At 58.1% G+C, this 13,582-nt stretch overlaps 1 protein-coding gene across 1 annotated transcript in view; it reads left to right on the top strand.

Moving 5' to 3' along the window:
- BSN (bassoon presynaptic cytomatrix protein) overlaps positions 1-13,300 on the top strand; it is a 78,917-nt gene extending 65,617 nt beyond the window's left edge. The window contains exons 6-12 of the mRNA XM_024983183.2: positions 1,605-3,690; positions 4,000-4,790; positions 4,918-5,017; positions 5,543-5,674; positions 5,931-5,984; positions 6,367-6,459; positions 9,327-13,300. Coding sequence (XP_024838951.2) covers positions 1,605-3,690; positions 4,000-4,790; positions 4,918-5,017; positions 5,543-5,674; positions 5,931-5,971 — 3,150 coding nt within the window. The 3' untranslated portion in view covers positions 5,972-5,984; positions 6,367-6,459; positions 9,327-13,300. The remainder of the gene's footprint in view (positions 1-1,604; positions 3,691-3,999; positions 4,791-4,917; positions 5,018-5,542; positions 5,675-5,930; positions 5,985-6,366; positions 6,460-9,326) is intronic.
- The last annotated feature ends 282 nt before the right edge of the window (positions 13,301-13,582 follow it).

The raw sequence follows: 13,582 nt of genomic DNA, 5'->3' as shown, positions 1-13,582 counted from the left end.
TGGCCACATCCAACCCTCAGCGAATCTGTTCACACACCTGTCTGCTCCCCTAGATAGCAGCTCCTTGTCTGTGACTTTAGTTGCCAGTGATGTCCTGGAACTGTGAGAGAGGGCCTGGCGTGTTGGGAAGATGGGGATGGCTAGGGCCTGACACCAAGGACTTTGAATGCCAGGCCAGGAGGGGAGGGCTTTTCTCAAAGGCCCTTGAAGCTTCTGGATGTTTCAGGCAGGTGAGACAGGATGAGATGAGTATCTTAGGAAGCTTCCTGGGCAGAATGTGGGCAGGTGGACTGAAGGAAGCACCTGTACAGTGGCCCTGGGGAGAGCCTGGAGGAGCCAGAGGCATTGTGAGGTATACTTCTGGGTAGGATACAGAGAGGGGAGAGGTGAGGCCTCAATGGGTGGGGTTGTGTAGGAGAGCCCTAGGGTATGCAGCCCAGAGGGGAGGGGGTGCGATACTGAGTCAGTGCTGGCAGGGAGGGCAGGACAGAGAGGCGGGGGTCCTGCCTCCACACAAGGGTCAGCACAGAGGTTCCGTGCACTGGGCGCTCTACTGTGAGCACTCATGGTGTGTGGTCAAAATGACAAGCAATGGACAACAGCGTGAGGAATTCAAAGAGGGAAATTTGTTCCATTCCCTCAAAGGCCACCCTTCGTCCTGAGGTTTAGGGACACATTAGCATTTCCTTTAGGACACGTGTTGAAAGCAGGTTGAGAGTTGCTTGGCAAGTCCAGTGTTAGTCCCCAGTGTATTTGGGGGTTTGGGTGGGCCATAAAACCCAGAGGCCAGGGAGCTAGAGACAGTTGGAGGGCAAAGCTTCTGGCAGGGTGGACCTTGCGGCAACACAGAATGAGCAGGTGAACAGGGCCCCACGGAGCGCACATTAGGGAGCCCGGACCAGGAAACTAAGGAGCCAGAGATACGATTGCAGAGGCCCTCGAGGGATCTGGCAGCCTCAGAGTGTGGGGCCTGACGGGGATGTGGAGGAAGCTGGGGCCAGGTGGAGAGCATGGCCTGGCAGAGGGTGATATAGGGCTGCAGGGGAGGAGACTGCAAACAGACAGCTGAACTGCCTTTCACTTGAGAGAGGAGAAAGGCAGGAGGCAGAAAAGAGCCTGCAGCCCCTGACTTTGTCAGCACGCACCCCTGACCACGACCCTCTAGGGAACCCAGTGGGCCCAGGACTCTCTCCACTCCTGTCCATGGCCCTCCGCTGCCCTTGGTGCCTGCTCAGACCCACACCCAGAGCCAAATTTGTACTCTCCTGCCCTCAGTACACTCAGTGGGATGCAGAAGGTGCTAAGCCCACTGGAGATGAGCAGGGGTTCTCAGAGCTGCTGGGGGCCAGGCCAGTACTGGGTATCAGCCAGAGGGGCCTCTGCTCCTTCCTCCCCTCCCACTGCCCTGAGCTCTGGGAAGGAAAAGGCCCATAAAACAATCACAGGTCCTCCTTCCAAGGCCATTGGGTGGGCAGGGCAGGCCTCGAGGCTGCCTGGAGAACCAGGGCGTTGACCCCGGCCAGGCCAGGGCTTTTCTACCCCGTGCCCCAGCAAGCCACCCACACCTTGGGTCTCAGTGCTGCCCGCCCTTCCCTCTGTCTCAGGTGTCGGCGCCGCCGCCCAACGGCCTGGTCCGCAAGGTGAAGCGGACGCTGCCCAGCCCCCCTCCAGAGGAGGCTCACCTGCCCCTGGCTGGCCAGGCTGCTCCCCCGCAGCTGTATGCAGCCAGCCTGCTGCAGCGCGGGCTGGTGGGGCCTGCCGCTGTCCCCGCCACCAAGGCCAGCCTACTCCGGGAGCTTGACCGGGACCTACGGCTGGTGGAGCATGAGTCCACCAAGCTGCGCAAGAAGCAGGCGGAGCTGGACGAGGAGGAGAAGGAGATCGACGCCAAGCTCAAGTACCTGGAGCTGGGCATCACCCAGCGCAAAGAGTCTCTGGCCAAAGACCGGGGTGGCCGGGACTACCCACCTTTGCGTGGTCTCAGCGAGCATCGCGACTACCTGTCGGACAGTGAGCTCAACCAGCTGCGGCTCCAGGGCTGTGCCACCCCGGCTGGCCAGTATGCGGAGTTCCCTGTCACTGCCGCCGCCCCTGCTACTCCCTCCGGCTCCGCCGCTTTCCAGCCGCCCCGGTTCCCACCTCCAGCGCCACTGTACCCTGCAGGCAGCGCTGGGCCAACTCAGAATGGATTCGCAGCCCACCAGGCACCCACCTACCCTGGTCCCAGCACATACCCAGCACCTGCTTTTCCTCCCGGCACCAGTTACCCTGCTGAGCCTGGCCTGCCCAGCCAGCAAGCGTTCCGTCCCCCGGGCCATTATACAGCCCAGACGCCCCTGCCAACCACACAGACCACCCTTTTCCCAGCCCCGGCTGACAGCCGTGCCCCCCACCAGAAGCCGCGCCAGACATCACTGGCCGACTTGGAGCAGAAAGTGCCCACTAACTACGAGGTGATCGCCAGCCCCGTCGTGGCCATGTCTTCAGCCCCGTCGGAAACCAGCTACAGCGGCCCTGGCCCCGCCGCCAGCAGCAGCTACGAACAGGGCAAGGCTCCCGAGCTGCCACGGGTCAGTGACCGCAGCGGTGTGAGCCTGAGCCCAGCCCCCATCTACTCCTCTGACTCACACTACACCAGCCTGGAGCAGACTGTCCCCCGGAACTACGTGATGATTGATGACATCAGCGAACTGACCAAGGACAGCACCTCCACTGCCCCCGAGAGCCAGCGCCTGGAGCCCCTGGGGCCAAGCAGCAGTGGGCGTCCAGCGAAAGAGCCAGGAGAACCAGGGGTCCTTGAGGGGTCTGCACTGCCCTGCTGCTACACCAGAGGGGAGGAAGAATCCGAGGAAGACTCTTACGAGCCCCGTGGTAAGAGTGGCCACCACCGGGGTGTGGAGAGCAATGGCCGACCAGCCAGCACGCACTATTACAGCGACAGCGACTACAGACACAGCACTCGAGCGGACAAGTATAGTCCAGGCCCTGCGGGGCCCAAGCACCCCTCTAAGAGCCTGGCCCCAGCTGCCGTCCCCTCGAAGCGCAGCAAGCACCGGAAGCAGGGAATGGAGCAAAAGATCTCCAAGTTCTCACCTATCGAAGAGGCCAAGGATGTGGAGTCAGACCTGGCTTCCTACCCCTCCTCTGCAGTCAGCAGTAGCCTGGCTTCTCGGGGAAGGAAGTTCCAGGACGAAATCACCTATGGGCTCAAGAAGAACGTGTATGAGCAGCAGCGGTATTACGGGGTGTCCAGCCGGGACCCAGCGGAGGAGGATGACCGCATGTATGGTGGGAGCAGCAGGTCCCGGGGGGCACCTGCATACAGCGGGGAGAAGCTGTCCAGCCACGACTTCGGGGGCCGGGCCAAGGGATACGAGCGGGAACGGGAGGCTGTGGAGCGACTTCAAAAAGCGGGCCCCAAGCCCTCATCTCTGAGCATGGCCCACAGCCGGACCCGGCCCCCCATGCGGAGCCAGGCCTCTGAAGAAGAGAGCCCCGTCAGCCCCTTGGGGCGGCCCCGCCCTGCTGGGGGCCCTCTTCCCCCCGGGGACACCTGCCCACCATTCTGCTCCAGCCACTCCATGCCTGACGTCCAGGAGCACGTCAAGGAGGGACCGCGGTCCCACTCATATAAGCGTGACGAGGGCTACATCCTGGATGATGCCCACTGCGTAGTTTCCGACAGCGAAGGTAATGGCAGCTGGGGGTGATGTCTGCGGATGCTCAGCACCTGGGGGGCCTTGCCTACCCGTGGGGTCCTGAGCCCTGAGGTGTCCCAGCAGGGCCGGGCCAGGTGCCTCACCTGGTGGGCCCTGGCTGCTGGCTGCCCTTCCTCCTGCTCCGCCTGTGCCCTGGCCCCAGCGGTGGGGGGGGGCTGGGGGCCTGGCATTAACGCTTGTGGCTGTGGCGCCCACTCTGTTTTCCTTGCATGGCTTCAGCTGGGCCAGCCCCCTGCGGCCAGCCCGGGGGTTGACCGTGTTCTGTTTTTGGTCTCTGAAGCGTATCACCTGGGCCAGGAGGAGACAGACTGGTTTGATAAGCCCCGGGATGCCCGCTCTGACCGGTTCAGGCACCATGGGGGCCACGCAGTCTCCTCCTCCTCCCAGAAGCGAGGCCCTGCCAGGCACGGCTACCACGACTACGATGAGCCCCCCGAGGAGGGCCTGTGGCCACACGATGAGGGTGGCCCCGGCCGCCACGCCTCAGCCAAGGAACACCGACACCACGGTGACCACGGGCGGCACTCGGGCCGCCACGCCGGCGAGGAGCCGAGCCGACGGGCTGCCAAACCACACGTTCGGGACGTGGGTCGCCATGAGGCCCGGCCTCACCCGCAGCCCAGCCCTGCCCCGGCCGTGCAGAAGAAAGGTCAGCCTGGGTACCCCAGCTCCGCCGAATACTCACAGCCATCCCGTGCCCCATCAGCATACCATCACTCTTCTGAGAGCAAGAAGAGCTCCCGACAGGCCCACCCTGGGCCCGCGGCGCTGCAGCCAAAGCTAGAATCCCAACCGCAGCCTCAAGGCCGGCAGGCAGCCCCAGGGCCACAGCCGTCCCAGCCGCCGCCATCCAGGCAGATGCCCTCGGCAACAGCGTCGCGCCAGCCGCAGACACAGCCGCAGCCACAGCAAGGTCTTGGGCTGCAGCCTCCGCAGCAGGCCCCGTCGCAGGCACGGCTGCAGCAGCAGGGCCAGCCAGCTGCCCGGGGTCCGGCCTCTGCTGCCAGCCAGTCAGCAGGGAAGCCTCAGGCAGGCCCCCCGACAGCCACAGGCCCCCAGCCGTCAGGACCAGTAAGTAGGGCTCCGGCACATGGATCCCCTGCAGGGTGGATGCTGGGACCGCAGCTTGGATGGGCCCTGGGTTCCAGGCTGGGCAGAGTGGATGGACAGTAGCTCAGCTGTGTTCTGTGTTTTGCAGCCACGGGCAGAGCAGGCGAACAGCTCTAAAGGGACAGCCAAAGCGCCCCAGCAGGGGAGGCCTCCTCAGGCCCAGCCACCACCAGGACCTGGCCCTGCAGGTGAGCCTGCCTTTGGGCACCCTTGGCTATCACCCAGAGTACCTGGGCTGCCCTCTTCCTACGCTGACTGGGACCCTGAGCTTCCCCACACTGCGTGCTGTCACTGGTTCCTGAGAAGTGCCCAGTGCAGCACTGCAGGCGTCCCCAGCAGAAACGAGCCCGGGGTTAGAATTAGCCAATGGGTCACCAGCACGGGGGACTTAGGGCCCAGGCAGCTCCGAATGGAGAGCCTGGAAGGGGCTGGTGAGCACAGTGCCACGATCTAGCTCCTTATTTTCCTTCCTCCCTCCTCCCTTTCTTTTCCTGCCTTTCCCTTCCTTGCTCCTTCTTTATCGTCCTCAACTTCTTTCTTTTTTCTGCTTCTTCACACCTCTTTTCTTCCTGTTCTTACCTTCCTCTCTTGATTTCTCTGTCATCCTCCTCACCTTTCATTGCACAGGGCACCTGTGTTGCCATTACTTGCCTGCTCAGACTCTGAAGAGCCGGTCCAGGCACGGCTCATGATGGTGGCTTCTTTCCCCCTAGGCGTGAAGGCTGGAGCCAAGCCTGGAGGGACCCCAGGGGCTCCTGCTGGCCAGCCAGGTGCCGAAGGGGAGAGCGTGCTCTCCAAGATCCTCCCCGGTGGGGCCGCGGAGCAGGCCGGCAAGCTGACGGAAGGTAAGCAGTGCCTACGGCCGGGTCCGTGGTGGGCGGTGCTCACGGGCCCTACCGTGGCAGAGTTCGGGTCTGGGGAATGGTTCCGGGCTGGGCCACCCGGGCACGGGCCAGCCCAAGGGTGCACCTGCTGCTGCCTAGTTATTCTGAAGGCAGTCCCTGCCCCTCAGGCCAAGCTTGGCTTTGCACCAAATGGCCTTGACTAGGAGGAAGCCTTGCCCACTTTCCTGACACCTCTCTCCTTTCTCCTGTGTCACAGCTGTGTCTGCTTTTGGTAAAAAATTCTCCTCCTTCTGGTGACCATGCCCTCAGGGTGAGTATGAGCCTCCTGTACCCACCTTCCCCTGGGAAAGGCCTGAGGCACTGGACTTTGGGGAGGTCTTCTGGGAGGAGCATGGTCTTCAGTGATGCGGAAGCATTCACTGAAGCATTCACTTCAGGAGCGGGTGATGTGGTCAGAGCTGCAGTGAGTGTAGGAGGAGGAAAGGGAGGAGGGGCCCTCTGCACAGAGGGCCCAACATGGGGCCTATACAGTAGAGATCCCCAGCTAAGGGAAGCCAGGGCCAGCTTCCCTTTGTCCTTTTCCAGCATCCCAGCCCCTGACAGGGTTCTGAGAGCTACGCGTTGACATTAGGTTGTAGGGGGTGCCACAGGGGTGCAGCTCGTCCCAGCCCTCCCTTGTGTATACTCCACAGGCTCTTGAAGAAATGAAGGGAGATGATATCATTGCTGTGGAAAAATCTCTGGAGCCAGAGGCCTGGGCGCAGCTCTGGACTCTGCGTATAACAGTGAGTATCAGGACCAGGCTGGGCTGTGCGGAGGAGGAGGTGAAGGGCCCAGGCCTCCGACCTAGCTTCTGCAAGTGTGAACTAGGAGGGGCCTACGGGAGCTTCCTTCAGCTGGGACAGGCCCAGCAGCTACCTGGAGGCAGAAACAACTGAGCTGGCTGAGATGACTCAGGTAGTAACCTCAGGAAAGGGCCGGGCAACCAACTGTGCCCCACAACTGGGGCTCCATACACTGGGCGCTGATTCCAGAGCCCCATCTCTGAGGCCTAGTGCTGGTCACTTTGTTCCAGATGTTCAGATGAAGCTGGAGTCCCCAAACCCTGTAGAGTTAGCAGTCCTCAGTGTGACGTCAAAATAAAATTGACCTCACAGTTGCAAGAGGGACATGAAGAATGAGCGGAGAGGTGGATGGGAAAGGGACAGAGAGTCAGGGGAGGACACCCAGACGGGAGTCTCAGCTCCAGACCAGGTCAGCCCAGGAAGAGAGCAGAAGGGCCTCAGGACGGGGGCCCTGGCTCTTGCTGGGCTGTGGTGATCAAAGCAGGATCAGAAGCCTGGACCTAGAGCCTTCTCTGGCCCTGGCCTTGCCTCTGGGCAGGCAAGAGGAAGTGGTACCTCCTGCAGGATGGTGGGTAGGGTAGGTTGGCTGTCTGCGTTGCTCTGTGCGAAACCAGGGACTACCTCCTCGAATTCCATAGCCTTAGGGTCCTCTTCCTACCCCTCCTTTGCCACTTCTGCTGCTAAGAGTACAGAGGTATGGGTGCTTCTCATGGTGGGCAGTAATGTGGGTGGCAGGGCCAGGTGCTCAACAGTCAAATCACAGGGGAGCCCTGGGACCAGCCAGGGCCTTTGCCCGGGCCTGGCCTGCTTGTAGGAAGGAGTGAGATCGAAAGGTCACCTGTCTCTGGAGGACCAGTGGGGAGACTGGAAAGGTCCAGTTCCCATCCATTTATTCATTTATTCAGTAAGTGTTTGTCAGGTACAAGTAGGTGCTGGGCCCTGTTCTGAAGAGTGCTGAGGATCCAGCAGAGAACAGGACTGGGTCCCTGCCCTCTGAAGCTGGCAGCCTGTTAAGAGGAGCAGAGAAGAAATAAGTTAAAAAAAAATGAGAAGGTAATTTCTGGGGTATCCCTGGAGGTCCAGTGGTTAAGATTCTGCACTTCCAATGCAGGGGGTGCATGTTCGATCCCTGGTCAAGGAACTAAGATCCCACATACCACAGAGCATGGCCAAAAATGTTAAATAAAATGAAATTGAGTCCTTAAGTAAAAAGAAAATATTTTTTAAAATGAGAAGCATATGAATCTATAAAAAAAGTCTTAAAAAAAAAAAAGGAATTTCTGAAGGTTTTAAGTGTTCTAAAGGCAGTTATGGCTCAGAGGGGTCTACTCTCGAGAAGGTGGTTAGTAACAGGTAAGGCTCAAGCAGGGAGAAGAGGCTGCTGTGGAATGTGCCCAGGTGAGGGAACAGCACCTGCAGAGCCTCCAATGAGACAGACAGACTTCAGGGACAGACAGAAGGCCGGTACAGTCGGAGCCATAGAGGAGGGGAGAGTGTCCAAGGGTGTAGTCGGAGGAGCCAGCTGGGCTGGGCTTTGCAGGCCAAAGTGGAGAGCCCAGAATTCGTTCCAAGGAGACTAGTCACAGCGCAGCACTCCAGTGTTCATCCCGCCTTCAGCCCTAGGGCAGCGGACTCCCTGTTGCCTTCCTGCTCCACCACATGTTTTCTCTGAGTTGCCCTGGAACAGAGGTGAAATGGCAATTTGTGTTGAAGGAAGGGGAGGTAGGGGCAGCTCGGGACCAGGCCCATGGCAGGATCTGCCTCGGGTGTAGGGCCAGGGCTGTGTCACTGGGGAGCAAAAGGAGCCACTGGCGTGGCTTCGTCCCACGTTCTGCCCCGTGACGTGCATGGGCCACTGAAGCCACTGACTGTGGACTTCAAGGAGTCTCCCTCAAGGTCTGGCATCCAGCTGATGGGGCCAAGCGGTCAGCGCTGCTGTGAGTGTCCGTCTCCTGGTGCCTTTTGTGGAGATTTCAGAAGTGGGCTGGGAGAGGCTCGTCATTTTAAACAAAACCCCATCTCCCTCATTCTTTTTTTAAAAAAATTTTTAAAAATAAGTTTATTTGTTTCAAGGTTTACAAATAACACAGGTGCACCTTGTATTTAAAATTGCCATTATAGATGAGAACATGCATACAGAGTCATTTTTGTTTGAGTAATATTTTTAATGTAATAGATTTTAAGATGTGGTGAGGGAGGAATCTGACAGAGATGAATGTGCCAAGCAAAACCACAACTGTGTATCCTTTAAAGCACATCATGGCTCTAAGTACCATGTTGTTAAGGATTCTAATGAGGTGCCATAGACTGTACATCAAATCAGTATTATTTTTCAGTATTATTGTTTTCAGAGCCACATTTTGTTGCTTACTTGCTAGTATTAATCAGTCAAAGGGCACCATTCTTTTTTTTTTTTTTTGGAAACCAAAGCTGTCTCAGAAATGGCCGATTTAACTTTATAGTAACAAAATAGCACAACACAGACTCTCTCAATACAGATAAATTCACACAGACTGGAGATTATGTATAGTAGATATATATGAAGCAACTTGTGTTAAAGAAATGTCCCTTCCTGGCCAACATGATTCTTCTTTCTTCCTGACCTTCTCTTTATGACCTCAAACCTGCCCCAGCACCCATCTCCTCCACCTCAGTGGGGCTGGGATCCCGTGGGTGTGGAGGAGCCGGGCCATCAGCCTGTGGCTGACAGCTGGAAGGAGGGCGGGCGAGAGGCAGCTGTCCACGGTGCTTGACCAAAATTTTCTCTTTCCTTTTTCCTTCTCTCCTTCCTCCTTTTCTCCTCCAAGCATCTACAATCTGACAAACCTTCGGCCCAAAGACTCACACGAGGTGGGACGTGGCTGTCGGGCCTCAGTTGAGGACAGGATGTTTTCTAACAGCAGCTGCCGGGGTGAAGCCTGTGCTGGTCACGTGGGACCACTGGACCCGGGTACCCGTGACTGTCTTCCCAGAGACCCTGCTCTCCTCCGGGCGCCACCGTCAAGGCGCAGCCATCGGTGGGAGGGAGGAACGCCCTCTGGAGACCTTGCCACACGGCAGTCTTGCTGCTCTTCCCATAGCTGCCCTCCGCGGCCCGGCCGGCCCAGCCTCCAATGCGTTATACACAGAGTTGGGGCGCACGCTGCCTGTTTTTGACGGATGCTGCCCTCCCTCTACCATGCCAGAAGTTTTTCCACAGCCTTGGAGAGGGGCTTTGACCGAGGGCTGGGGGCCCCAGGCTCCGTTTCCTTCACATTCCAGCTGGCCCAGATCCTTCCGTGGCCACAGGGCCCTGCCCCACCTCATCTTGCCCTCTGGGTGACACCGGAGCAGGTGTCCACGTGGCTAGCGTGGGATTGGGAGAACTTTACAAACGTTAGGACCTAACACTGTCTCATCGCTGAAATCAGAGGCCATAGCACCGAAAAGCAGCGTGGGCGCCGGCTGAGGCTTCTCCCAGCCTTTGGGTGGCCGCGTGCTAGCACGCCCGCCGCTATCTTCAAAGCCATTCCCCCCAATCATCATGAGCATCCCAGAGGCCCCTCCATTGTCTCGACCAGCCGGCTCCTCGTTCGTACACCTGGGGATTTCTTTTGATTTCGAGAACAGCCTTAATCATTTCAGTTTGATTTAAGTGTATACCTCATAAACATTGTTCCTTCGTTTCTCCTCCCACCCCTCCTTTCTCTCTTCCCTCTCTCGGCTCACCTCCTTGCCTCTCCCCTCCACCACCACCTTGTGACTGATGGTTTGGTTTCCTCTTTGCTCTGCCCCTGCTCAGCACAGGGAGAATGTTGACTAAGAAGCAATAGTGGGCAGCAGGCCACCAAGAGCACAAGCCCAGGGCAGGGTCTAGGGAGGCCCCTCAGCCCGCCTCTGTTTACCGTGGAACTCCAGTCCTTCTTAAGCCATCACCAGTGGACGTGCTCAAAGCAGAGGGGCCAGGGCTTCTGCCAGCCGAGCGAGGGAAGGGCCCAGAGTCCTGTGCTGGGGTGGGTGGCGCCGTCCAATCCACCCCAGTGGACTGGGCGGGGCTCCTCCCTGAGGCCCTTCCGTCTGGGGCCTCCCTTCATCTTGGGCACAGCCGCAAGTCTCATCTCTAACGTTCTATGCAATGAAATATAAACCCTCAAAGACAACTGTTAATATTTATTAAATTCCATGTTACGTATAAGGAGTTAATTGCGAAGATGCAATTGAGAAACTGGATAGATCAGCTCATATCCGACCCCTCACTCCCCTCCCCCACTCCCACCGTGTGTGTGAAGTTCTCAGTCTGTGGCATGTTCGACCTGTGGCAGGACTCGCTGCTGCCAAGCAAGTCACCGCCGGTCCCACAGCGGAGCATGCACAGCTCGCAGCCTCTTTGCACGATCTCATCCATTTTAAATGCTCGACCCTCTTGCTTGGAGTTCTTTTTGTCTCAGACCCCCTCCTTCAGGAGTGCTTCTAGCTGACTTCTGCACGAGCTAGTAAGGACAGCCGGAATTGCTGCCCAAGCATGCCAGGCCGCCGGCCCGGCAGTACAAGGCCCCACACACCCTGCGTGTTTCTCTGACCAAGACGTCTCCGGGGAGACACACGGTGGGAGCCCACACAGGATGTGTGCACGTGAACATTTGGAAGGTTGGCTGTGGGATTTCCATCTGTAAGTTGCCCCCCGCCCTTACCCTGGCCCTGAGCCAGAGACATCTGGCTGCCCCTTCCCAGTGGGGCAGTGTTTGAGGGCAGAGCTGGGCTGCCTCTGCAGCCAGAGACAGAAGCCAAGAGTGGGGCCTGCCTGTGTCCTAGGACCCCAGCTCCTGACCATGCCTGATCTGTGCCCCTCCTCTGGCTTGTAAGCTCCAAGGTCTGTGAGCCAGGAGATCTAGGCCGGGACTGGAGGCCAGAGGATGCTCAGGAAGGGCTGGACCTTTGCATTTGTGGCACGGACAGCTGACAGAGTCACTTTGCATCAGAGTGGGTGTTCCTATAGACAGTGGCTTCAAGAGGAGTTTTTTGGGAAGAATCTCAATAACAAGACTTCCAGAAGGTTCTGTGGTGACACTCTCTGCGTCTGTCCCCAGGATCTAAACACCCCACCAGCCCCCATCTCTGGAGCCTCAGCGTCCCACTGCTCATGACTGAGCCAAGCGTGCAGCAGGCACCTGACCCCTCCAGGCCTGGCCTTCCTCCAGAGTTTGCTCCATGCATTTCTCAGGGGTCCGCATTTCTCCTTTCCAAAAAGGTCTACAAGCCCTTTCAGAGAGGGATCCTGGCCCACCTCTGGCAGCTGTGGATGAGATAGGAGGCTATTACCCGCTTTGTTGGGCCTAGGCCCTGCCCTTCTGGATTTGGGCTTCACCCATCCAACGGGACACCTGCCTCATTGCAGAGAGCAGGCCTGGGCTATGTGAGCCCATCTGTGCAAGGGCTGAGGGAGGCCATCATCTGGCCCCTCTGATCACCCAGGGCCAGGTTTTTGTGAGCTGTGCCTAGTGGCTGGATACGTATGTGAGGGACTAATGCAGTGAGCCTCCCCGAAGAAGGCCAAGGGACGGGTCCAGAAGCGGGGAACAGGCAAGGAGATGACAGCAGGCCAGCCCCCATCAAGGCTAGTTTCAGGCTCTCACACATTGACTTTTCAGCAAATCTTTCTGGTCAAGCTCTCTGAGTTGGACATTTCTGACATCTGCCACTCCCTACCCCCCCAACATATCCACAGGACACCTCTGTACCATCACCCCCTTGTGAAGGTGGCTGGAGCAGGCCTCTGGGCCACAGGTGTGCTGGCCCTCATGTAGATACAGCTGTGACTCCAGGGACCAGAGGCTGAGGGACGAGTGTTCGATGCCTTGGGTGCTGGGGAGCACCAAGCACATCTCCACACAGGCAAGGGGATGTCTCTGGGAAGCAGTCCAGGCCTTCTCTATACCCTCCCCTGCCCCAGTGTCATGAGTAAGGGCACTGCCTCCTCTGTCTACTTCAGGGCCCAATGCATTCACAGCGACAACCCCTGCCCCACCATCGCTTAGTCCTTGGGAAGAGACTGTGGTCTCAGGGCCCATGGTGAGAGGCAGCAGTGGCAGCAACTATGTCCTGTCTTCTGGAGCCTGTGGGGAGTTTTCCAGGCCGATCCTTTGCCATGGCAACAAGGCCCTGGCCTGTTGGCCCCTCCCTTGCCCTCGTGCCCCCTCCCCGCACTCTGTAAATACTTGTCATGGACTCCGACAGCGTCAAAGGGACAGGCCTGACCAACTGAAGCGCCTCAGAGACATCACCTCTGTCTCCCTGGGTACCAGCAGCCCTGGTGCCATGTGCACTGGGGGGCGCGGGAGAGCCATGGGAGTCGTGAGGTTATTGTGTGTGTGTGCATGTGAACAAGCGTGTGAGCGTATGTGTGTGTGTGTGTCTGCCTCACTCGGCCTCTGGGACCCAATAAGCCCGTCCTCTCTCAGAGCAGCGCCCTGGAGAGTGGTGGCCGCCCCACGCCTTTCCTCTGCTAGCTTCTATGTCTTGTTTTGGGTCCCCCCACACACTCCTTCCCTGCCTCCCTTCTTTCCTCTCTTCCCTTCTTTCCTTCTCTCCTTCTTTCTTTGAGGGGGGAAGAGTGCTGTACAAAGTCAAACAAACAAGTTTACAGTTGTAAGTGCAATGACCCGAGTCCTTCACGTGACCTTGTGAACCGTGTGCCGTCCTCCGTGCTCTGTGAGAACTCGTGGTACTTCAGTGTCCCTCCCCCTGTATTGTGACAAGGTAATTCTGTGGTATCAGAATAAAAGGACTTGATATAAACAACCTACAGACTGTCTCTGGGATGGTTTCTGAAATGGGCAGGCGCAGGCAGAGGAACAAATCCCCCAACTGTGACAGCCCCGTGTTTTCACGGTTAAAGGGAAAGAATGAGAAGGCAAAGTTGCGCAAGTACCGGCAAGGCCAGGGCAGAGCTCACAGCAATCTGGCCAAAGACAGTGGGTCCCTCCACAAAGGCAAAGTTTAATGCTTGAACCTGGAGAGAGCAGTTAGTTCACTGGGCAGACTTGTTAATTTTTTTAAGTTTTTTAAATTGGGGTTTAATTACTTT

This window comes from Bos taurus, chromosome 22, assembly GCF_002263795.3.
Source record: "Bos taurus isolate L1 Dominette 01449 registration number 42190680 breed Hereford chromosome 22, ARS-UCD2.0, whole genome shotgun sequence".
Taxonomy (NCBI): Eukaryota; Metazoa; Chordata; class Mammalia; order Artiodactyla; family Bovidae; genus Bos; species Bos taurus.
This window is presented reverse-complemented; position numbering and strand designations above follow the sequence as displayed.